Source organism: Scyliorhinus torazame, chromosome 19 (assembly GCF_047496885.1).
Source record: "Scyliorhinus torazame isolate Kashiwa2021f chromosome 19, sScyTor2.1, whole genome shotgun sequence".
NCBI lineage: Eukaryota > Metazoa > Chordata > Chondrichthyes > Carcharhiniformes > Scyliorhinidae > Scyliorhinus > Scyliorhinus torazame.
Genome location: NC_092725.1, coordinates 85,009,901 through 85,036,370, shown reverse-complemented (window position 1 = coordinate 85,036,370; position 26,470 = coordinate 85,009,901). Strand labels below are relative to the sequence as shown.

The 26,470-nt window shown below is 48.7% G+C and overlaps 1 protein-coding gene across 1 annotated transcript in view; it reads left to right on the top strand.

Moving 5' to 3' along the window:
* slc23a4 (solute carrier family 23 member 4) overlaps window positions 1–26,470 on the top strand; it is a 76,522-nt gene that overhangs the window by 37,114 nt on the left and 12,938 nt on the right. The window contains exons 6-9 of the mRNA XM_072484655.1: window positions 2,722–2,842; window positions 5,788–5,944; window positions 12,580–12,833; window positions 18,292–18,456. Of these exons, the coding sequence (XP_072340756.1) occupies window positions 2,722–2,842; window positions 5,788–5,944; window positions 12,580–12,833; window positions 18,292–18,456 (697 nt within the window). The remainder of the gene's footprint in view (window positions 1–2,721; window positions 2,843–5,787; window positions 5,945–12,579; window positions 12,834–18,291; window positions 18,457–26,470) is intronic.

Sequence of the window (26,470 nt, the reverse complement as noted above, 5' to 3'; positions counted from 1 at the left end):
TTAAGCTGTGGTTTGTCACCTGCAGAGTTACTGATGAATTGCAAGCTACGTACCACATTGGCAGTCCACACAAAGACAAGGCAAAATGAAAAGAACAAAGAACAAAGAAAAATTACAGCACAGGAACAGGCCCTTCGGCCCTCCAAGCCTGCGCCAATCCAGATCCCCTATCTAAACTGTCGCCTATTTTCTAAGGATCTGTATCCCTCTGCTCCCTTCCCATTCATGTATCTGTCTAGATACCTCTTAAATGACACTATCATGCCCGCCTCTACCACCTCCGCCGGCAATGCGTTCCAGGCACCCACCACCCTCTGCGTAAAGAACTTTCCACGCATGTCTCCCTTAAACTTTTCCCCTCTCACCTTGAACTCGTGACCCCTAGTAATTGAGTCCCCCACTCTGGGGAAAAAGCTTCTTGCTATCCACCCTGTCTATACCTCTCATGATTTTGTAGACCTCAATGAGGTCCCCCCTCAACCTCCGACTTTCTAATGAAAATAATCCTAATCTACTCAACCTCTCTTCATAGCTAGCGCCCTCCATACCAGGCAACATGCTGGTGAACCTCCTCTGCACCTTCTCCAAAGCATCCACATTCTTTTGGTAATGTGGCGACCAGAACTGTACGCAGTATTCAAAATGTGGCCGAACCAAAGTCTTATACAACTGTAACATGACCTACCAACTCTTGTACTCAATACCCCTTCCGCTGAAGGAAAGCATGCCGTATGCCTTCTTGACCACTCTATCGACCTGCGCAGCCACCTTCAGGGTACAATGGACCTGAACACCCAGATCTCTCTGTACATCAATTTTCCCCAGGGCTTTTTCATTTACCGTATAGTTCCGTACCGTACCATAATTGGATCTTCCAAAATGCATCACCTCGCATCTGCCCGGATTGATCGCCATCTGCCATTTCTCCGCCCAACTCTCCAATCTATCTATATTCTGCTGTATTCTCTGACAGTCCCCTTCACTATCTGCTACTCCACCAATCTTAGTGTCATCTGCAAACTTGCTAATCAGACCACCTATACCTTCCTCCAGATCATTTATGTATATCACAAACAACAGTGGTCCCAGCACGGATCCCTGTGGAACACCACTGGTCACAGTTCTCCATTTTGAGAAACTCCCTTCCACTACTTCTCTCTGTCTCCTGTTGCCCAGCCAGTTCCTTATCCATCTAGCTAGTACACCCTGGACCCCATGAGGCTTCACTTTCTCCATCAGCCTACCATGGGGAACCTTATCAAATGCCTTACTGAAGTCCATGTATATGACATCTACAGCCCTTCCCTCATCAATCAACTTTGTCACTTCCTCAAAGAATTCTATTAAGTTGGTAAGACATGACCTTCCCTGCACAAAACCATGTTGCCTATCACTGATAAGCCCATTTTCTTCCAAATGGGAATAGATCCTATCCCTCAGTATCTTCTCCAGCAGCTTCCCTACCACTGACGTAAGCTGGAATCTCAGAAGCAAAAACAGAATGCATACTATGCTAGAACAACCAGGAGTCTTTTAAACCTTTGTTGCCAAGCAGTGTTGTAAGGATTGAGGTTCCTGATGGATGGTCTAGAAAAGCTACTGTACTACAAGAGGCAGGTCCAAGATCATACACGGTAATGACAGAACAAGGACAGATTTTGAGAAGAAATCGTCGACCACTATTGAAAACAAAAGAACTTGCTCAAGAACAACAAGACAATGGTGTTAGTGAAGACTTCTATCAACCTGAACCAACACAAACATTGGAAGAGTCAGACTTGACGATACAGGACAACTTTCAAAACAGTGACACAACCTCATCAGATACACTGACGGATGTTCAAAGTAGTAACACAGGTTCACCAAGCATACCGAGGCTGAGAAGATCGACATGGAAGAGAAAGAAACCAGAGCGGCTGAATCTGTGATTGGACAATAACATTTGTGAATTGTGTAAAGTCCATTGTTACTCATATCATGTGTATTGTTTACAGAAATGATGTGTAGTATGTTTTAAAAATCGCAAGGAAAGGGGATGTGATGATATGCAGCAACGGTGTATAGAACAGTACATATAACACAGGAGCTGTTCGTAACATGGTCAGAAGCTCCACAGTTTGGTTAGCAATAGTTTAGACTATGCACAGTTTATACAAAATTAAATAACTAGTCTTGTTCTGTCATACACTGGTTCATTTCTTACATTATTACACAAACATAACAAGTTCAGAGGGAAAGTAACTAAAAATCATGACACCAGGAAGTAGCAAGATTTTTACAATACAAATAAATATAAAGCCAGGTGTGATATTTATGCTCTGCCAAGGAGGTCTCTTCAGAATATTTAGAAAGATACTTTCCAAAATAACTAGCGACACGGAAAGGAGATGTAGACAATATCTACTTTTAGCACCCCATTTCCCCCATCTATGGCTGAATGGATAAAGTGGTGATTCCAGAGCTCAAAATTCACAGCAGCTAGGTTTCCTGTTTTTCCAAAATACCAACCCAGTAACAAAACTGAATGTTGAATTTGCCATTCATAAGGGCCTCACTGTGACAGCACCCACCTGGAATGAATACTGGGCACTGGACAACATCTCGTCAAACCCAGGCAACAAATCTCCAATTACTCAGATCAGGATTAATACAAGTGCTTTAAGAAATGTTTCAAATATATTCAAATCTTGACATTTCTTGTTAACTGTTATTATATTTCAGGACTGCCGGCCTCATCATAATATTCTCCCAGTATTTGCGAAATGTGCCAGTACCTTTTCCTACTTTTAGCAGGAGCAAGAAGTGCCACATTTATTGGATCAATATATTCCAATTATTCCCGGTATGTATTAGTATTTATGAGTAAAATTTAAATCTTATAAATATTAAATTTAGGTGGATTGGCTATGTTAAACTGCCCCTAAATGTCCAAAGGGTAGGTGGGGTTACGGGGATAGGGCGGAGGATTGGGCCTAGGTAGAGTGCTCTTTTGGAAGGTCCCCGTTTGCAAGGATTCTCTGATTCTAAATAATGAACACCATTGCCATAAACAAACTGCAATATGTGAATGTAAGGAACTCCCGGCGGGATGGAGTGGCGGGAACCACTCCGGCGTCGGGCCGCCCCAAAGGTCCGGATCTCTCAGCACCTTTAGGGGTCAAGCCCTCAGCTTGAGGGGCTAGGAGTGGTTGGCGCGCCGCCGGCCGGCGGGAAAGGCCTTTGGCGCCACGCCAGCCGGGGCCGAAGGGACTTCGCCGGCCGGCGGAAGTCCGCGCATGCGCGGGAGCGTCAGCGGCTGCTGACGTCATCCCCGCGCACGCGCAGGGGGGGTCACTTCCGCCTCGGCCATCATGGAGGCTATGGCCGAGGCGGAAAGAAAAGAGTGCCCCCACGGCACAGGCCCGCCCGCAGATCGGTGGGCCCCGATCGCGGGCCAGGCCACCTTGGGGGCACCCCCCAGGGCCAGACGCCCCGCGACCCCCACAAGGACCCCGGAACCCGCCCGCGCCGCCAGTCCCACCGTTAAGGTAGGTGGTTTGATTTGTGCCGGCGGGACCGGCATTACAGCAGCGGGACTTCGGCCCATCGCGGGCCGGAGAATCGCCGGGGGGAGGCCCGCCGACTGGCGCAGCCCGATTCCCGCCCCCGCCGAATTTTCGGTGCCGGAGAATTCGGCGGCCGGTGGGGGCGGGATTCACGCCGCCCCCCGGCGATTCTCCGACCCGGCCGGGGGGTAGGAGAAGCCCACCCCTTATGCTTTTGATTAACTTTGTGCTCATAAGCGAGGGATATTGGTACTGGGATTTGTAATACTTTCCTTCTTAGGCATTCACATCCCCATTAAGCAGTCCCAGAGCAGGAACACAATTAGATGCAACTACTCTAAACAAATAACACCCTGATCTCCAACCTGAGAAAAACATCCATTACCTGACCAATGTGATTATCTTTTACTTCCCTCACTAGGAATCCTATAACTTTTCTGAATGAGATTTGCAGTTCCTTGTCTTTTTATATTACATTGCGACAAGTTAATACTGTGGCCTCAATGCCACTGGAAATTAATTTGACATAAGTTCAACTCATTTCACAAAGGGCTCTTACATCTCACAAAGACACAAGATAGTTGTCTCCCTGCAGTCTTGTACCTTCCTCTGTTTCAAATGTTGATCCAAGTTTCCCTTCAAAGGTACAGTGACTCTGCTTTGGCTGGGAGTCCTATGCTGCACCAACCCACTGCATAATGAGATTTCTCTTAACTTAGAAGGGCCTTTCTCTGTGCCATAGATTCTATTTTTAAAAATATATTTTATTACAAACATGTATCAAAAGAGGTTACAGCGAATATACACCCCGGGAAACATACTTCCCAGCAATCGACTATACAGTCTGTCCAGATTTTTCCCTTTCTTCACCCACCCCTCCCCGCGACGAACAGCCCCTCAAACACGGTCACAAACATCCCCCACCTTTCCTCAAACCCCCTGAAGAGCCCTTAGCTCATACTTTATCTTCTCTAATTGCAGGAAGCCGTACAGGTCACCCAACCATGCTGCTACCCCCGGTGGCGATGCCGATCGCCACTCCAGCAAAATTCGCTGCTGTGCAATCAGAGAGGCGAAGGCCAAGACATCGGCCTTCCTCCTCTCCATGAGCTCCGGCTTCTCTGAAACCCCAAATATCGCCACCAAAGGGTCCGGGTCCACCTCCTCCTCCACTACCCTGGCTAAGACCGCGAACACTCCCGCCCAGAATCTTCCCAATTTTTCGCAACCCCAAAACATGTGCGCGTGATTCACTGGCCCCCGTCCACACCTCTCACACTCATCGGCTACCCCCTGAAAGAACCCACTCATTCTCGCCGAGTCATTTGCACCCTGTGCGCCACCTTAAACTGTATCAGGCTCATCCTTGCACAAGAGAAGGTCCCGTTTACCCTAAGCAGTGCTACACTCCATACTCCCCAATTGATCTCCCCTCGCAACTCTGCTTCCCATTTCTCCTTGATCTTCACCACCCGCTCGCTTCCCTGCTCCCCCAGACACTTGTATATATCCCCAATTCTTCCCTCCCCTTCCACATCCGGAAGCAGCAGTCGCTCCAGCAGGGTGTATCCCAGCAACCTAGGGAATCCCCTCCGGACCTTTCGCGCAAAGTCCCTAACCTGCAGATACCTGAACTTGCTCCCCCTCGGCAGCTCTATCCTCTCCCTTAGCTCCTCCTGACTGGCGAACCCTTCCTCCAAATACAGATCCATCACCTTGACCAGCCCCACTTCCCTCCACCTCCTGTATACACTATCCATCCCCCCCCGGCTCAAACCCATGATTCTCGCACTGCGGCGTTAGCACCGACATCCCTTCCACCCTAAAATGCCTCCTCAACTGATTCCATATCTTCACTGTGGACTGCACCACCGGGCTCCTTGAATACCTTACCGGAGCCATTGGCAACGCTGCTTTCACCATATCCCTCAAACTAAACCCATTACAAGATTGCCATAGATTCTGTGGGCAAATGGGGTTAGCTTAGATGGGCTTTTTGGTTGGCATGGACCAGTTTGATCCGAAGGGCCTGTCTCCGTGCCATAGATTCTCTGATTCTTTCCTCATTTTCTTAGTGGCACATTTAATTTGATGATACCCCAATTCCCCAATCAGCGGACATAATCTTTCTCCGATGATTAAAATCGTCCATTGTTTTCAGATCTCAATTAGATCAGAGATGTGTAACTTTATGGAAACAGTCCGATTATTCCATGTGTGTGTGTTTTTATTTTATGCACAGGTGCTTCTAGGGATTGTAGTTTCGTGGATTATTAGCTTTCTACTGACACATTTTAATGCCTTTACTGATGACCCTGATGCTTACGGATATTATGCAAGAACTGACTTAAAGCGTGATGTTATCGTAGAGTCTAATTGGTTTCGTATCCCATATCCTGGTAAGTAAAACAGGAAGACAGGAAGCTACGAATTCAAGTATGAGTTGTGATGTGGAGATGCCGGCGTTGGACTGGGGTGGGCACAGTAAGAAGTCTTACAACACCAGGTTAAAGTCCAACAGGTTTACTTGGAATCACGAGCTTTTGGAGCACTGCTCCTTCATCAGGTGAGTGAACATTGGAGGGATGAGGTGATAATAGGAATGTGATTAATTGAGGAGTGCCTGATGTTAGTGCAGTTATTCAGATTCCAAGATGCATTCATAGGCCTTGTTGGCTTGTGTGAGGTCATTGAATATCTTACAGCATTAGAGACGTGCATGCTCTCTCATATTCTGCCACGTTCCCCCATGTTCCCCCATGTTCTCCCATATTCTGCCATGTTCCCCCATGTTCTGCTATTTTCTCCAATATTCTCCCATATTCTACCATGTTCCTCATGTTCTGCCATGCTATAGTATTTCCGAGGTCAGTGTCACTTCCTGCACAACTAACAGCATGCACTCCAGCCACATTACTGTCATGATATTCAAACACACACATCATGATAGACACACCAACAGACAAATCAGAACACACAACACCACAACGAATCACAGACAAAGACAGGAAACATATAAAAGCACAAACACGACACCTGGTGGACAGTATTAGCTGGAGACGAGGACAAGGACAGACCTGCTACACGACACACTCAGGGAGACAGCACGTGCAGAGTATCCAGAACGAACTGTATATAAGAGTTAAAATAAAATAGAGTTGTACCACATACAACTGTGTTGGCTCATCTGTGCACCAGAGCACCCAACACCACATGGTACAGGAGTGGATCGATACCTGCCGGCATACCTCAGTGTACACAGACAACCAGCAGTGCCCAGGCAAAATGTTACAGCTCCCGGTTCCGCAACCGCTCCAGTGCCACGGCGATCTCCGCGAAAACTGGCGGCGATTCCGGCAAGTGTTCGAATTGTTCCTGGTGGCAGCTGAACTCCAAGACCTGGATGATAGCGAAAAAATTGAATTTCTCCTCACCATCGGCGGTGCAAGGGCAAGAGAAATATTCACAAGGTTCAGGTTCTTCAGGAGGCAGCAAAGGTACGATTACCAGGCAGTCCTGGACAAATTCTCCAAGTACTGTGACGAAAACGCAATCCAATCGGCAATTAAAGGTAAGAAAAGCGGCAGTACTCACCTCGTGGCTGGGATCCCGGAGCCCGAATTCCCAGAGGCCGAAATCCTGGGCCTGAGAGAGTTGGGTCGAGGTCGGCGGCCATCTTGCTAAAGGTATCACGCTAGCACAGTTGCGCGAGCAGTGCGCAGAACCGGAAGTTTCGTTTGCGCATGCGCGAGATGCTGCGCACGCGCAGTCAAAAAAACGGCCATCGGTAAAGGAACAGCGATTTCAGCATGCGCAATCGCTTCCTACGTGCTACATACCGAGCGTCAGGATGTCAGAGGCCCCAGACCGCACCAATTTAAAGGGGAAACGTCCCAAATCCAATTTAAAAGGGAAACGTCCCAAATCAAAAAAACAAAAATCTGTTAAAGCTGTAAAACAACCTTCCCTCACCTGGAATGACAGCACATTGCCGCAAATTGACCCAGGAGATGAATTTGACCTCCGAAGAACCCTCCGACAAGCAGTTACCTACGCACAAGCCAATGATTCCGACCTCGAATACTTCGATGACGATCTTTACAGTGTTTCGGGACCTCGCGAGCCCAATGATAGCTCCGTGGTCCTATACGACTATGACTCGGACGAACCTTTCGTGTTGCACATTGGCGGCCCCCACATTGAATCCGACGCAGATGCGGATTCATTTTTCGGATTTGAGGATCTTCAGCCCAGCAGATATGACGTCCCAACTTGTCAGTACCGGATGATGCTGCAGCCTGACATTAACAGACAGGGAGCGGTGCAAGCACACGGAGAGCGCCCTGCTGCCACACAGAGCGTGGTCCACGTCCCGCTCAGCGTTCCCGACTCTATGAAAGAAGACATGCAAGACTCCAGAGTGCAGTCCTTGCATGAACAAGAAGTGACTCCAGAGTCACAAGCCTCCACAGCGAGCTTGGGAACAGACTCCACGATAGAAGGAACGCAAGACTCCAGAGCGCAGTCCTTGCGTGAACAAGAAGTGACTCCAGAGTCACAAGCCTCCACAGAGAGCTCGTGGACAGACTCCACAAAAGAAAAAACGCTTGACTCCAATGCGCAGTCCTTGCAGGAACAAGACCATGAGGGTCTAGCAACCTCTCCTGACCAACCAGCGGCAGACGATGCAAGTCTGCCATGCTCACGTGAACAGCGCGAAGGCTATGACAGCCTACCATGCTCCACTGCACAGCAGCATGACCATGACGGTCTCTCATGCTACAATGAAGGGCACAGCGTTGATGACTGTTCAAGCCCAACTGAAGACAAGCCAAAGGAATCTCCTCTTCCAAGCCCGAAGGAAAAAGGTTCATGCGCTGACCTTCAGAATCATTGTAGCCGAACAGAGATTAATAATGCTGCACGGTCACAGAAGGATACTGAGGATTTGCTAAAGAAATTACCTGTATGTTTAACTTGCAAGGAGCAGACTGAGAATTGCCAGTGTTTTAGTACGAAAAAAAAATGGACAAGACATTGATCCTCAGTTAATGGAAATAACACAACATGAATCATACCTACAGCAGGGACAAATGTCTCCCTTCAACTCAACACCCCAGAGTCCCAACTTCGGAGACCAGCAGTTAGTCAGTAATGACTCTTCAAACCTTGAGGGGAACATTAACTGCATTGAATCTAAACACACTCCACTGATCAATGAGCAGAACATGGGGCAGCACGGTAGCATAGTGGATAGCACAATTGCTTCACAGCTCCAGGGTCCCAGGTTCGATTCCAGCTTGGGTCACTGTCTGTGCGGAGTCTGCACATCCTCCCCGTGTGTGCGTGGGTTTCCTCCGGGTGCTCCGGTTTCCTCCCACAGTCCAAAGATGTGCGTGTTAGGTGGATTGGCCATGATAAATTGCCCTTAGTAACCACATATGCCCTTAATGTTGGGTGGGATCACTGGGTTATGGGGATAGGGTGGAGGTGTTGACCTTGGGTAGGGTGCTCTTTGCAAGAGCCGGTGCAGACTCGATGGGCCGAATGGCCTCCTTCAGCACTGTAAATTCTATGATAATCTATGAACATTGGAGCAAGAATCCCGAGGACACCGACATCGAGTAGCCAGATAACGAATTTAAAACCCGCAGCAGTTTCAAGTGAACCAAGTGAGCTTTCCACTAATGGTGAAGATGCAGATAAGGTCGACCCGATTATCCATTGTACCACACTAACCCCAGTGATTAAGCAGTTATGTATGGGGAGTATAATGTGGGCAATTGAGAACAGTAAAAGAGAGACTGTGACAATGCCAGTCCCAGCAAAATCAGACCCAGAGACCATGAAGGCATGTACATTAGACAAAGATACATATGAGGTACCTGAGAAGAAAAGTGAAACGGAATGTTTTTTGGAAAATAGTACAATGTCGATAGAAACATTGGATCCTATATTCGAGACCATACATATGGGAGAATTTGGGGGTAATAAACAAGGTTCTGCAATGTCTGGGGGAAGATTTAAAATTCCAAAGAAGAAAAGCCCAAATGAAGGACAACGGCAAGACAATGACAGTCCACCGACATGGTGTGCACCACCAGATGAAAACTCTGACAATTTACCCAACCCTAGTGAACAGCAAGCTGCTAATGAGGATCTATCCACGGGATGTGAGACGAGTGACGACAGCATCCCACTTCCCATGCAAAAGGTGCAAGGTGACAGACCTCGCCTAGTGCGTACCGAGGCACTCGACGATCACGGTGGGACCACTGACGACTGCGGTGGCGGCGCACCGCTTCCACCCTCGATGGCTCGAGCCTCTCCACTGGTCGGTGCATTCCTGCATGTTCCGACTCCAGAAGTGCAGCTTCAGGGAATCTCGGCTGCCTCCAGTGAACCTGTTGGGACTCCGGACGGGGAGCATCGACGGAAGGCAGACCGTACTCCAGATGGGGAGCAGCCAAGCACCGACTCTGATTCGCGCACGCCAGACCTTGCTCCGGACGGGCGGTGTCGCGGCCTTGGTGATGGCACGCTCAGGGTGACGGCGGATGCCACGGCGACAGGGAATGGATCGCGTGGCAGTCCCACTGGGTCGGCAGTGGCGACCAGCACCGGCGGTCCAAGACGGACACACCAATTTGCGCCATCGCCAGACGTTGATGCGAGCAACAATTCTCTCTCCAAGGCGACATGCTTCGACGTTTCTCTGCGGAGTCGCCCTTCCGGCACAGCAGGTGGCCGGAACCAGCGTGCACGGTCTCGGCCAACTTCCACATCTGGCACAGTCATCGCCTTGCATGATATTAGTGATGGTGCTTCTTCGATGGCAACGACCCACCGGCTACAAGATGCCGTCCACCACAAACATAAAAAGAAAAAAGACTCCACCTTGTTCCTGGCATGCAGGGCGGATGGATTGGGGCGTAGGCGCAATCAGCGAGCTTTGCCTTCCACGCTCGCAACTGAACCGTATGCACATGCCGGATCCTCCACTGGTTCCCAAGGATGACTTTGTGGAGATGCCATGGATCATGCCCCTTCCATCGCCACCTGTGACCAGGCCACAGCAGCTAAAATCCTCCCCATGCAGAAGCTAAGGCTGTTTCTGGGACCTTGCCACCTGTCAAATCCAGGGCAAACTTCATTGAAGCAGACAAGTATTTTCTCCCTTTTGAGTTGGCATGCCAGTCGAAATGTCCCCGCATAGTCAGCACATCATCTGACTGTTTACAGAAATTAATTGATAGAATTATAGAGACAATATGTGGTTGTTCTCAAGGACCACAAACCGACGAAGGTGTTCAGTTGCAGATAATTAAGGCCTTACTAACTACAGTAACATCTCAGCACATAGAAATACACGAAGGAACTGTGTTACAGGCTGTTAGAACGCGCTACAATATACACCTGGCCAGCAAAAAACTTAGTAAACCAAACCACAGCCAAGGCAACACTAACAAAGATGTTGAATGTTACATTTGCACGAATGAAAAACCAAGCACTGCACGAAGTACAACAAATGGAAAAGTAGAGACTTCGGCAACAGCATCACCTCCAACAGTCCAATGTGAACCAGTGTGAACCCAAATCTCCACAGCTGAACCGGCTTGAGGACCAGCCTATTCTTGAGGCGGTCACCCATTAGACTGGACTTATAATGCTGTTCATACGTTCAAAAAGTCAAACACTTCTGTATTATAACCTGTTGTTGTTTATCGTTCCAGATATCGTCTGACCGGACCACTGTTCAAGTATTTTTTTTTTCTCGCATTCATGTTTTGTTATGGTACAACCTTGTTAGTGTGACGCACCCGACATCGCCCCATGTAAATAGTTACGTCATATACACACGCTGTACACAACACACACTCTTAGATGCACTCACAACACGATTATATTTATAACCACGTAGGCACATATCTTTGTAAAAAGGGGGGGTGTCATGATATTCAAACACACACATCATGATAGACACACCAACAGACAAATCAGAACACACAACACCACAACCAATCACAGACAAAGACAGGAAACATATAAAAGCACAAACACGACACCTGGTGGACAGTATTAGCTGGAGACGAGGACAAGGACAGACCTGCTACACGACACACTCAGGGAGACAGCACGTGCAGAGTATCCAGAACGAACTGTATATAAGAGTTAAAATAAAATAGAGTTGTACCACATACAACTGTGTTGGCTCATCTGTGCACCAGAGCACCCAACACCACAATTACATCTCCTCTTTTAAGAGGTTCAGGCTAGCTTCAAGAGTGCAGACTAATTTTACCTGGTGGTAGCCCCTCACGATATTTGCTCCCTCTGTCCATGCCCCGCCAATGCTGGATGCCGAAACTATTAAAAGGAACAGTCGACCTGAGACCTGCTCTCTTCCAGAAGGTTCTGATTTTAACCTGCTCTTCTGAACAGACAGGACACCAAACGAAAATTGGTGAAGTCTTCATCATTTAAATCGCAGATCGTGCTTCAATGATGTCACTGGGGCCTCTCTGCTATTTTATTCAGAGGCCTGTGCAGTAATGCTGCTAAAAGCTTTCCTCCTAGGCGGACTGAGTAGGAAGAGGGCTCAGGGCTTGAAGTGAACCATGAAAGTAATTCACCTTTCTTTAATAGTATTTACATTGTGGCAACAGCAGGACGGGTGCGCCACTGCGAGTGGCTGGAGGAACACTCTCCCCAAGAAGGAGCGCCACCTTGGGGAGACTGTTCCTCCAGCCACTCGCAGTGGCCTCCTGTCACCTGTCATCCTGCCCTTGGCCTTCAGCTGGTTGCCATTTCAGTCTCCCAGGCTTCACGCTACCGAGGGGCAGGATAATTCACGGCCTGCAAGATTGCCACCCAAAGTTAAAATCAGTATGTCACACTGTCACATTGCAGTGTGCTATCAGGCTGTGAGATCGGACATTGAAATGTCGCATTGACAACACTGGAGACTGTAATATTGAACCAAAGACTATGATAATATTCTGTAATACGAAAGAATTTGTTCTTCTGTCCTCAGGGCAATGGGGTTTACCAACAGTCAGCCTTGCTGGTATTTTTGGGATTATGGCTGGGGTGATCTCCTCAATGATTGAGTCTGTTGGAGACTATCATGCGTGCGCCCGACTCTGTGGTGCTCATGCTCCTCCTAAAGACGCCATTAATCGAGGAATTGGCATCGAAGGAATCGGCTGCCTCATCGCTGGAGCCTGGGGAACAGGCAATGGGACGACCTCCTACAGTGAGAATATCGGTGCTCTGGGTATCACAAAGGTAGAAACTGAATTCTCCAATGGGAAAGCCGTTTCCTTCAATCTGTGGATCATTTTTTTAAAAAGAGAAATATTTCATAAAATCCCTACAGTGCAGGTGGCTATTCGGCCGATTGAGTCGGCACTGACCCTCCGAAAGAGCAACCTGCCTAGGCCCACTCTCCCGTCTTATCCCCGTAACTTCACCTAACCTTTGGACACTAAGGGGCAATTTAGAATGGCCAATCCACCTAACCTGCACAGCTTTGGACTGTGGGAGGAAACCGGACCCCCCGGAGGAAACTCACGCAGACAAGATGCCAACTCCACACAGTCGCCCAAGGCAGGAACTAAACCCAGGTCCCTGGTGCTGGGAGGCAGCAGTGCTAACCATTGTGCCACTGTTTTAATATTTGAAAGATAATCATTGTTTTTCTATTCACTGCTAATTATGTCCACTCACCTGTTCCATAATCAATTGTTAAATATGCACAAACATAACAAAAATATGCTGAATTGAGAGTTTCCTCCATCAGAAAATATTGTGTTTATCGTGAGGATGTTAAACTAAGTCCTTTTGGTATTTTCATCCCTTGCCCGGATTTGTGGAATGGAGAACATGGACATGTTGCCTACTCCTAAGCTTCTTGTACAGGCGACTTCAAACACTCGCTCATCATTTGATGTAGCTCAAACCTGGAAGACTGGAGAACGGGACTGAAAGCTATGTTGTTCTCTAAGTCTGAATAAAGATTGTAGACTTCCAGTTAACACAAATACTTTGTTCAATGGGTTTGTTCTGTTTCCAGAGCTTAACTAGATATAATACAGTCAACAGGCATGACCAGTGAAGCTAAGATAAACTGCCTATGCTGAGCTGTCTCTCTCTGCTGCTGCTCACTAGCCCTGTGCTTCTAAAAGACACGGATCCTACCTTGGGCTGGACCCTTTATACCTGTCTCTGATGCCCTCTAGTGATGCTGTGGCTGTTACATCTGTCTGCAGTCCCTGGCGTATGTGCAGATGTATGTACAAATGTACAGATCACGACATCCCCCCCCCTCTTTTATTGGACATGTTTTCTAGACTGGCCTCAAGAAAACTGTACATAACAAGTGGTGAGAATATGCAAATCTGCACACTGTGAAAATGATAAAAGTAATACAGAAACAATTAACTGTGTTGTGAGCCCATCGTGAGAAATATCCATATTCGTCTTGTGCGTGTGTTGAAGTGTCGTTACAAATCTAGCCGGTCGGGTGCCTTACGGCTTCTGCTGGAGCGTCTTAACGGTGGTAGTAGGGATGATGGTTTGATGTCATCAAGAGTACTGTCTGGCATTGTGTGGCGAGGAACGTCCTGTGGACAAATGGACTCGGTCAAGTCCAGTGTGGGAAATACTGGCGTTGTAGGTCGAAACTCTAATAGATCCTGGCGGTTATGGCGAACAAGTACTCCCGCAGACGATTTGACAATGTAGGACCTCGGTGCCTCCTGCCTGATCACCGTGGCTGATTCAGACCATCCCTCTTCTGGGTCCTGATTCTGATGGTGTCACCTATTGTCAGTGGCTTGAGTGGGATCGCATGTTGATCATAGTATAGTTTTTGTTTGGAGCATAGTGCCCGCATGTCGTCGAGAACCGGTGCGTTGCCGGGGTCTCGGAATTGGGTTGTCCGGATGTCTCTGCCAAAGAGCATTTGCGCTGGCGACAGTCCTGAGCTCAATGGGGTTGCTCGGTACGATAACAGAGCTAAGTTGATGTCGGAACGTGACTCGGCTGCCTTGCTGATGAGTCGTTTAATGATGTGGACACCTTTTTCCCCTGTTCCATTTGATTGTGGGTAGCGATTCTGTGTCGCACTGTTGTCTGACCTCAACTTTTTCCTGTGTTTGTGGTATTGAGCCTGTATGTTATCATTCCTGAAAGCTGTTTTGCTTGTTTGTTCTGGAGCACATGTGAATTTGTGAGATTCTTTATCATGCCATGACATGTTTGTAGTCTTGTCATTGTTTTTCAGTGTGCTGTGGCATTGTCCTGCATGTGCAGAGTTGTACCATGTTGTACAGGTCGTTTCAGGGTCACTTGAATCATCTGTGATCTCTTTGTGCTCCTTTTCTGGAGTCAAAATCTTCAGGATTTCTATTGACGTGGTCTCTCTGGACTCTTGGGTGGCCGTCCTCTGATTATTGAGTGCTTCTGTGCAGATGAGCTGAGATATGTCAGTCTCGCTGTGATCCTGCACATCCTGAATGGGAATTGTGATTTCTTCGTCACTTGTCTCACATACAGTGGGTAGACATTCAGTGTCTTCTTCTGGTGGCTCAAATAAGCTTGATAGATCTTAATGGTCTTGACGTGCATGACATTCGCTGTGGAGTGTTTGCTTGCTGCCATTTTTGAGTCCGTCACCGAGCTGTCTGTGGAGGCTTGCGTCACTCTCTTTGTGGAGGCTTGTGTCGCTCTCTTTGTGGAGTCCTTCATCGCTCTCTCTGTGGAATCTGTCATCGCTCTCTTTGTGGAGTCCTTCATCGCTCTCTCTGTGGAGTCTGTCATTGCTCTCTTTGTGGAGTCCTTCATCGCTCTCTCTGTGGAGTCCTTCATCGTGCTCTCTGTGGAGTTTGTCGCCGCTCTCTCTGTGGAGTTTGTCATCGTTCTCTCTTTGGAGTCCTTCATCGCTCTCTCTGTGGAGTTTGTTATCGCGCTCTCTGTGGAGTCTGTCATCGCTCTCTTTGTGGAGCCATGCAGTGTTCTCGTTGTTGAGTCGATCTGTGCTCTCTCAACGGAGTCGTTCTGTGCTCTCTGTGTGGCGTCATCTTCGTCTTGGGTATTGCTGTCATCCAATGTACCGACGATCTGCCATGTCACCATGGTATTGGATTCATCTACCATGAGAAGAGTCGTATTGAACTTTTCAACCGTGTTGCTGATGCTGTGATCAGGATCTCTGAATAACTCAGCCATGTCTGAGTAATATTGTGTGCATTGCTCAATGGACAAATCATCGCTTTTTGTTTTGGAGTTGTGATCGTTCTCTTCATGTTCAATGAACAAAGCATCTTCTTGTGTGGACCCTTTGTGGTGCGTGGACCACTCTCTGTTTCTTGGCGTCAGGCCGCAGCATAATCCTGCACTCACGAGTCGGGATGTCATATATGCTGGGCTGAAGATTCCCCAATCCGAAGAACTCATCGTCGGGGTCTTCACGGTGCAACACCTCTAGTTGCGGTTCGGATTTGGTACTGTGGTAGCCATCTCCCAAGATGAAATCTTCATCTGAGTCGTAGTCTACAAGGACCATATTTTCTTCTAGGGTGGTGCTAGCTGCTTGTTCCAGGGTGTTGTAAAAGTTATTTTCAACTGTTGGTGTAAATTCGGGCATTGTTCTATCTTTTGAGGCAAGAAAATTGGGTTTTGCAGCTTTAAATTTCTTTTTGTTCATTTTCGTGCATTTCCCTTTTAAGTGGGCGCGGTCCTGGTCCTCTGACATCATGACACACATGACATCATGCGTAGGACTCGATTGCCCATGCGCTCTCTGAGTTTCCTGTAGTGTCCTCTTTTCGCAACTGAGCATGTGCGGCTCCTTTCGCAAGGTGGCTGCTGCTCAGAACCTCCGTCTTTCGCCGATTCAACCCTGCCTCCGCCTCGTGGTGAGTGTTCGCGCCATTTTTACTGATTTTGTTTCTTAAATGATGATTCTGTGTTTGTAGAGACTCAAAGTACTGATTTTGTTTTTGTTCATAAGCAAGACACTTTTGTTTAGCGATTTCTTGAGTTAGATACTTATTTTCTGAAAGTTCTTCCCTCAAAGTTTTATCAGATAGTCCAGAAATTAATTGATGCATTATCACAGTGTCTCTGAAATCAGCATAATCACAGCTTTGTGGTATTAACTTGAGATTTGTAATAAAATCAGAGATGGGCCCTCCGTTTCTCTGACAAGAGTTAAATCTTTCCAGCATCTCACCAGAGCGACTCTTCCAGTGTTCATCAAATGTTTTGAGTACTACGTCTAATTTGGTGTTGTCCTCACCTTCTAAGTAATTAAAGCAATTATAGATTTATCTAGCTTCATGCCCTCCTGTTGAGAGTAGTAGGGCTATTTTCGTTGTGACAGAGGCAGGGCTTAAATCATTAGCTGCGATAAATATTTGGACCAGCTGTTCAAACATTTTCCAGTTATAGCTTAAATTACCGGTTGTTTCCAGCTGCCATGGAGTTCCAACAAGTTCCATTGAATCAGTTAGTCGGCGAGGATCCATTTGCTGCGAAGTCTTCCACAGTCGAATATCCGGTTTAAGATTTTCTTCTCTTGCTGGTGTCTAGCTAGCTTTCTGAAATCACTCCTGGTATCATATGTTATTCTCTAAGTCTGAATAAAGATTGTAGACTTCCAGTTAACACAAATACTTTATTCAATGGGTTTGTTCTGTTTCCCGAGCTTAACTAGATATAATACAGTCAAGAGGTATGACCAGTGAAGCTAAGGTAAACTGCCTATGCTGAGCAGTCTCTGTCTGCTGCTGCTCACTAGCCCTGTGCTTCTGAAAGAGGCGGATCCTACCTTGGGCTGGACCCTTTATACCCGTCTCTTATGCCCTTTAGTGATGCTGTGGCTGTTACATCTGTCTGCAGTCCCTGGTGTATGTGCAGATGTATGTACAGATGTACAGATCACTACAGAAGCTGAGCCTGTCCCAGTTCTGCGCTGTTGAGCATTGAAAGCAGTTGGGTAGCAGCATGAGGGAATAACCCAGGAACTCTTCATTTTTTCTTCTTCTCGGTATCCTTTTGAAATGCCAGGTTCTGACTGGAAACTCAGCAGCAGGGACTTTGCCAGGAATGCATAATTAAAATGATTAGAAATAAGTAACCACAGCAACAACTTGAATTTATATAGCACCATTGACATAGAAAGAAAGTCTAAAGGCACTTGACAGAGATGCATGGGGAAAACAATTGATGCCAAGTTAAAGTGGGAGATATCAGATAAGTGCTCGATACAAAGGTATTCTTCTGCTTCATCTAATTCAATTTTGGGTGTACCAAGTGACTGCTCTGCCACGGATAAGAAACGTCTGAGGTTAGAAACTGAGGCCCAGCAGGTTCATTCCATCCACATCTACTTTAAAATATAATAACATGAACTTCTACTGCAACCCCCCAGGCACACCTCAAACTATCCTTTCATCAGCCTTGGCATTCAATTCAGTTTGTCCAGGGCACAATTTGAATTGTATGGTAGACAATGTGGCACAGTGAGTTCCAGCACATTGAGATGAAGCCTCCCCTTCTGCCCCTGTAGAGGCCACAAATAAAATGAGTTTGAAGCAGTCTCAACCTCGTTCCAAATCTGCAACAAAACCGCTCAAAGCTAACAACACATTGATACCAGTGACAGGCATTCCCAGCAAAAAATGGCTGGAGCAGAAAATTGAGAGTTTTGTGCAATCCCTTACACTCTCTCTGATTTCAGGTGGGAAGTCGGATGGTTATAATCTCCAGTGGAATTCTAATGGTCCTAGTGGGAATGTTTGTAAAAGTTGGAGCCATTTTAAGCACCATCCCACAGCCAATAATCGGTGGAATGTTGATGGTGATGTTTGGGGTTATTATAACTGCTGGAATTTCTAATCTACAGGTATGTTCATGCAGTGTCAATTCCCTTTACTTGTTCCAATTCATTGAATGACTTTGTATTCCAGAATACAAAATTCCACCCATCAGATGAGAAAAAATGATTCCTTGTCCAAGCTACTTTTCTACTATAAATTTCATTGCAATTCTCAAAATTGGCATTCATTATTTGAAGCTGGTATGTGAACATTTGTGCTCAATACCTTATACACAGTGCACTTCAAATATTCTTTCTAATTCACGTGCAAAGAATCCTGCTCCTGTTTAGCAGCAGTCACTGATTATCAAGAGGTACAAGACCGGAACGAGCGTGAAGCAGGTCAGCATCATTGTGAAGCAGACTAGGAGGAGAGTGAAGCAGGTCAGGATCACAGAGAAGCAGGCCAGGAGGAGGGTGAAGCAGGTCAGGATCATTGTGAAGCAAGCGGGAAGGGTGTGAAGAAGGTCAGGATCACTGTGAAGCAGACCGGGAGGAGAGTGAAGCAGGTCAGAATAATTGCGAAGCAAACCAGAAGTGGTGTGAAGCTGGTCAAGATCAATGTGAAGCAGACTGGGAGGGAGTGAAGGAGGTCAGGATCATTGTGAAGCAAACCAGGGATGTGTAAAGCAGGTCAGGATCTATGTGAAGCAGACGGGGAGGAGAGTGAAGCAGGTCAGGATCATTGCGAAGTAGACCGGGAAGAGAGTGAAGCAGACCGGGGGAGGTGTGAAGAAGGTCAGGATCTATGTGAAGCAGACGGGGGGGGGGGGAGTGAAGCAGGTCAGGATCATTATGAAGAGACCGGGAGGAGAGTGAAGCAGGTCAGATCATTGTGAAGCAGACCAGGAAGTGAGTGAAGCAGACCTGGCGGAGGGGGGGGGGGGGGGCGCGGGGGAGGGGGGGGGATGGTGAAGCAGGTCAGGATCATTGTGAAACAGACCGGGAGTGGGGGGAGGGGGATGAAGCAGGTCAGGATCATTCTGATGCAGACTGTCAGGGGTGTTAAATAGGTCAGGATCAATGTGAAGCAGACCGGGAGGTGAGTGAAGCAGGTCAGGATCACTGAGAAGCAGACTGGGAGGAGAGTGACGCAGGTCAGGATCATTGTGAAGCAGAACGGGAGGGGAGTGAATCTGATCAGGATCATTGTGAAGCAGACCGGGAGGAGAGTGCAGACAGTCAGGATCATTGTAAAGCAGACCGAGAGGAGAGTGAAGCAAGTCAGGATCATTGTGAAGCAGACAGGGAGTAAAGTGAAGTAGATCAGGCTCATTGTGAAGCAGACAGGAGGTGTATGAAGCAGGGCAGGATCAATATGAAGCAGATTGGGAGGGGAGTTAAGCAGGTCAGGATCATTGTGAAGCAGACCGGGAGGAGAGTGAAGCATGTCAGGGTCATTGCAAAGCAAACCAGGACGGGTGTTAAGCCGGTCAGGATCATTGTGAAGCAGACCGTGAGGAGAGTGAAGCAGGTCAAGGTCATTGTGAAGGAGACAGGGAGGAGAGTGAAACAAATCAGGATCATTGTGAATCAGACTGTGAGGGGTGTGATGAAGGTCAATACCACGTGAAGCAGACTTGGAGGGGTGTTAAGCAGGTCAGGATCATTGTGAAGCAAACCAGGAGGGGTGTGAAGGAAGTGAAAGAAGTCAATATCACTGTGGAACAAACTAGGAGTGGTGTGAAGCAGGTCAGTAACACTGTGAAGCAGATTGGGAGGGTTGTGAAGCAGGTCAGGATCATTGTGAAGCAGACCGGGAGGAGTGAAGCAGGACTGGGTAATTGTGAAGCAGACCGGGAGGAGAGTGAAGCCGGTCAGGATCATTGTGAGGCAAACCAGGAGGGGTGTGAAGCAGGTCAATATCACTGAAGCAGACTGGGAGGAGAGTGAAGCAGGTCAGGATCATTGTGAAGCAGATGGGGAAGAGAGAGAAGCAGGTCAGGATCATTGCAAAGCAAACCAGGAGGGGTGTGAAGCAGATTTGGATCATTGTGAAGCAAACCAGGAGGGGTGTTAAGTAGGTCAGGATCACTGTGAAGAGACTGGGAGGAGAGTGAAGCAGGTCAGGATCATTGTGAAGCAGACCGGGAAGAGAGTGAAGCAGACCGGGAGAGGTGTGAAGCAGGTCAGGATCATTGTGAAGCAAACCAGGAGGGGTGTTAAGCAAGTCAGGATCATTGTGAAGCAGGCCGGGAAGGGTGTGAAGCAGGTCAATATCATTGTGAGGCAAACCAGGAGAGGTGTTAAGCAGGTCAGGATCACTGTCAAGAGACCGGGAGGAGAGTGAAACAGGTCAGGATCATTGTGAAGCAGACCGGGAGGAGAGTGAAGCAGGTCAGTAACACTGTGAAGCAGATTGGGCGGGGTGTGAAGCACGTCAGGATCATTGTGAAGCACACCGGGAAGAGAGTGAAGCAGACCGGGTGAGGTGCGTAGCAGGTCAGGATCATTGTGAAGCAGACCGAGAGGAGAGTGAAGCAAGTCAGGATCATTGTGAAGCAGACCGGGAGGAGAGTGCAGACGGTCAGGATCATTGTGAAGCAGACCGAGAGGAGAGTGAAGCAAGTCAGGATCATTGTGAAGCAGACAGGGAGTAGAGTGAAGTAGATCAGGCTCATTGTGAAGCAGACAGGAGGTGTATGAAGCAGGGCAGGATCAAAATGAAGCAGATTGGGAGGGGAGTTAAGCAGGTCAGGATCATTGTGAAGCAGACCGGGAGCAGATTGAAGCATGTCAGGGTCATTGCGAAGCAAACCAGGATGGGTGTTAAGCCGGTCAGGATCATTGTGAAGCAGACCGTGAGGAGAGTGAAGCAGGTCAAGGTCATTGTGAAGGAGGCAGGGAGGAGAGTGAAACAAATCAGGATCATTGTGAACCAGACTGTGAGGGGTGTGATGAAGGTCAATACCACGTGAAGCAGACTTGGAGGGGTGTTAAGCAGGTCAGGATCATTGTGAAGCAAACCAGGAGGGGGTGAAGGAAGTCAATATCACTGTGGAACAAACTAGGAGTGGTGTGAAGCAGGTCAGTAACACTGTGAAGCAGATTGGGAGGGTTGTGAAGCAGGTCAGGATCATTGTGAAGCAGACCGGAAGGAGTGAAGCAGGACTGGGTAATTGTGAAGCAGACCGGGAGGAGAGTGAAGCCGGTCAGGATCATTGTGAGGCAAACCAGGAGGGGTGTGAAGCAGGTCAATATCACTGAAGCAGACTGGGAGGAGAGTGAAGCAGGTCAGGATCATTGTGAAGCAGATGGGGAAGAGAGAGAAGCAGGTCAGGATCATTGCAAAGCAAACCAGGAGGGGTGTGAAGCAGATTTGGATCATTGTGAAGCAAACCAGGAGGGGTGTTAAGTAGGTCAGGATCACTGTGAAGAGACTGGGAGGAGAGTGAAGCAGGTCAGGATCATTGTGAAGCAGACCGGGAAGAGAGTGAAGCAGACCGGGAGAGGTGTGAAGCAGGTCAGGATCATTGTGAAGCAAACCAGGAGGGGTGTTAAGCAAGTCAGGATCATTGTGAAGCAGACCGGGAAGGGTGTGAAGCAGGTCAATATCATTGTGAGGCAAACCAGGAGAGGTGTTAAGCAGGTCAGGATCACTGTCAAGAGACCGGGAGGAGAGTGAAGCAGGTCAGGATCATTGTGAAGCAGACCGGGAGGAGAGTGAAGCAGGTCAGGATCACTGAGAAGCAGACCAGGGATGTGTGAAACAGGTCAGATCATTGTGAAGAGATGGGGAGGAGAGTGAAGCAGGTCAGATCATTGTGAAGCAGACTAGGAAGGGAGAGATGCAGACCTGGGGGGGGGGGGGGGGAGGGAAGCATTTCAGGATCATTGTGAAGCAGACCAGGAGGAGTGAAGCTGGTCAATATCACTGAAGCAGATTGGGAGGAGAGTGAAGCAGGTCAGGATTATTGTAAAGCAGACCGGGGATGTGATAAGCAGGTCAGGATCATTGTGAAGCAGACCGGGAAGAGAGTGAAGCAGGTCAGGATCATTGTGAAGCAAACCAGGAGGGGTGTTAAGCAAGTCAGGATCATTGTGAAGCAGACCGGGAAGAGAGTGAAGCAGGTCAGGAACATTGTGAAGCAGACCGGAAGGGGTGTGTGAAGCAGGTCAGTATCACTGTGAAGCAGACCGGGAAGAGAGTGAAGCAGACTGGGGGAGATGAGAAGCAGGTCAGGATCATTGTGAAGCAGACCGAGAAGGATGTGAAGAAGGTCAACATCATTGTGAAGCAAATCAGGAGAGGTGTTAAGCAGTTCCGGATCGTTGTGAGGCAGACTGGGAAGAAAGTTTAGTAGGTCAGGAACATTGTGAAGCAGACCGGGTGAGGGTGGGGGTGGGTGGGGTGGGGGGGGGGGGCGTTGAAGCAGGTCAGGATCATTGTCAAGCAGACCGGGAAGAGAGTGAAGCAGGTCAGGATCATTAAGAAGCAGACCGGGAGGGGTGTGAAGCAGGTCAGTAACACTGTGAAGCAGATTGGGCGGGGTGTGAAGCACGTCAGGATCATTGTGAAGCACACCGGGAAGAGAGTGAAGCAGACCGGGTGAGGTGCGTAGCAGGTCAGGATCATTGTGAAGCAGACCGAGAGGAGAGTGAAGCAAGTCAGGATCATTGTGAAGCAGACCGGGAGGAGAGTGCAGACGGTCAGGATCATTGTGAAGCAGACCGAGAGGAGAGTGAAGCAAGTCAGGATCATTGTGAAGCAGACAGGGAGTAGAGTGAAGTAGATCAGGCTCATTGTGAAGCAGACAGGAGGTGTATGAAGCAGGGCAGGATCAATATGAAGCAGATTGGGAGGGGAGTTAAGCAGGTCAGGATCATTGTGAAGCAGACCGGGAGGAGAGTGAAGCATGTCAGGGTCATTGCGAAGCAAACCAGGATGGGTGTTAAGCCGGTCAGGATCATTGTGAAGCAGACCGTGAGGAGAGTGAAGCAGGTCAAGGTCATTGTGAAGGAGGCAGGGAGGAGAGTGAAACAAATCAGGATCATTGTGAATCAGACTGTGAGGGGTGTGATGAAGGTCAATACCACGTGAAGCAGACTTGGAGGGGTGTTAAGCAGGTCAGGATCATTGCGAAGCAAACCAGGAGGGGTGTGAAGGAAGTGAAGGAAGTCAATATCACTGTGGAACAAACTAGGAGTGGTGTGAAGCAGGTCAGTAACACTGTGAAGCAGATTGGGAGGGTTGTGAAGCAGGTCAGGATCATTGTGAAGCAGACCGGGAGGAGTGAAGCAGGTCAGGGTCATTGTGAAGCAGACCGGGAGGAGAGTGAAGCCGGTCAGCATCATTGTGAGGCAAACCAGGAGGGGTGTGAAGCAGGTCAATATCACTGAAGCAGACTGGGAGGAGAGTGAAGCCGGTCAGGATCATTGTGAAGCAGATGGGGAAGAGAGAGAAGCAGGTCAGGATCATTGCAAAGCAAACCAGGAGAGGTGTGAAGCAGATTCGGATCATTGTGAAGCAAACCAGGAGGGGTGTTAAGCAGGTCAGGATCACTGTGAAGAGACCGGGAGGAGAGTGAAGAAGGTCAAGATCATTGTGAAGCAGACCGGGAAGAGAGTGAAGCAGGCCAGGATCATTGTGAAGCAGACCGGGAAGAGAGTGAAGCAGACCGGGGGAGGTGTTAAGCAGGTCAACATCATTGTGAAGCAAACCAGGAGGGGTGTTAAGCAGGTCAGGATCATTGTGAAGCAGACTAGGAAGGGAGAGATGCAGACCTGGGGGTAGGGGGGGGGAGGGGGGGGGGGGGGGGTGGGAAGGCGGGGGGAAGCAGGTCAGGATCATTGTGAAGCAAACCAGGATGGGTGTTAAGCAGGTCAGAATCATTGTGAAGACGTCCGTGAGGAGAGTGAAGCAGGTCATGGTCATTGTGAAGGAGACAGGGAGGAGAGTGAAACAGGTCAGGATCATTGTGAAGCAGACCGGGAGGAGTGTGAAACAGGTCAGGATCATTGTGAAGCAGACTTCTGGGAGTGTTAAGCAGGTCAGGATCATTGTGAAGCAAACCAGGAGGCGTGTGAAGGAAGTGAAGGAAGTCAGTATCACTGTGGAACAAACCAGGAGTGGTGTGAAGCAGGTTAGTAACACTGTGAAGCAGATTGGGGGGGTTGTGAAGCAGATCAGGATCATTGTGAAGCAGACCGGGAGGAGTGAAGCAGGTCAGGGTCATTGTGAAGCAGACCGGGAGGACAGTGAAGCCGGTCAGGATGGTTGTGAGGCAAACCAGGAGGGGTGAGAAGCAGGCCAATATCACTGAAGCAGACTGGGAGGAGAGTGAAGCAGGTCAGGGTCATTGTGAAGCAGATGGGGAAGAGAGAGAAGCAGATCAGGATCATCGCGAAGCAAACCAGGAGGGGTGTTAAGCAGGTCAGGATCACTGTGAAGAGACCGGGAGGAGAGTGAAGCAGGTCAGGATCAGGGTGAAGCAGGTCAGTATTACTGTGAAGCAGACGGAGGGGGGGGGGGAGGGGAAGCAGGTCCGGATCATTGTGAAGCAGTCTGTGAGGGTTGTGAAGCAGGTCAGTATCACTGTGAAGCAGACTTGGAGGGGTGTTAATCAGGTCAGGATCAATGTGAAGCAGACCGGGAGGAGAGTGAAGCGGGTCAGGATCATTATGAAGCAGGCCGGGAGGAGAGTGAATCTGGTCATGATCATTGTGAAGCAGACCGTGAGGAGAGTGCAGCCCGTCAGGGTCATTATGAAGCAGACCGAGAGGAGAGTGAAGCAGGTCAGGATCATTGTGAAGCAGACCGGGAGTAGCGTGAAGTAGGTCAGGATCATTGATAAGCAGACCAGGGGTGTATAAAGCAGGTCAGGATCAATATGAACAGACTGGGAGGGGAGTTAAGCAGGTCAGGATCATTTTGAAGCAGACTGGGAGGGAGTGAAGCAGATCAGGATCATTGTGAAGCAAACCAGGATGTGTGTTAAGCCGGTCAAGATCATTGTGAAGAAGACCGGGAGGACAGTGAAGCAGGTCAGGATCATTGTGAAGCAAACCAGGAGGGGTGCGATGCAGGTCAATATCACTGTGAAGCAGACTGGGAGGAGAGTGAAGTAGGCCAGGATCATTGTGCAGCAGACCGGGAGGAGAGTGAAGCAGGTCAGGATCATTGTGAAGCAGACCGGAAGGAGATTGAAGCAGGTCAGGATCATTATGAAGCAAACCAGGAGTGGTGTTAAGCCGCTCAGGATCATTGTGAAGCAGACCAGGAGGAGAGTGAAGCAGGTCAGGATCATTGTGAAGCAGACCGGGAGGAGATTGAAGCAGGTCAGGATCATTATGAAGCAAACCAGGAGTGGTGTTAAGCCGCTCAGGATCATTGTGAAGCAGACCAGGAGGAGAGTGAAGCAGGTCAGGATCATTGTGAAGCAGACCGGGAGGAGAGTGAAGCAGGTCGGGATCAGTGTGAAGCAGGTCGGGATCATTGTGAAGCAGGTCAGGATCATTGTGAAGCAGACCGGGGGTGGGGGGTGTGTGGAGGGTGAAGCAGGTCATGTTCATTGTGAAGCAGACCGGGAGGAGAGTGAAGTAGGTCAGGATCATTGTGAATCAGACCGTGAGAAGAATGAAGCAGGTCAGGGTCACTTTGAAGGCAGCCAGGAGGAGCATGCAGCAGGTCAGAATCACTGTGAAGCATATTGGGAGGAGTCTGAAGCAGGGGGAGACTGTGACAAAGGATGTAATATCATTGGACTAGTAATCCAGAGGCCTAGCCTAATGTCCGGTTTCTAATACTTATGTTTGTATGTCATTCTGGATGGATGAGGTGAGCTGGGTTAGATGCTCTTTGTCATCCATCATTAGCTTGTGAATATATGGTTGGAATTGTGGCTGAAATCCACCCCACAACCCTTCACCCCAGCCCCCTCCCAACCAGCTGCCACCCGCTGGCAGGGCAGCACACGGCACAACCAAGGGCAATACCTCAGTAGCCCCACAGGTGGGTGCCGGATGGGGGCCGTGGAGCGTACCGCTGGCAAGGACAGCCGACAGTACTCCTGGCAGCAGAGACAGGGGCCAGAGCCAGAGG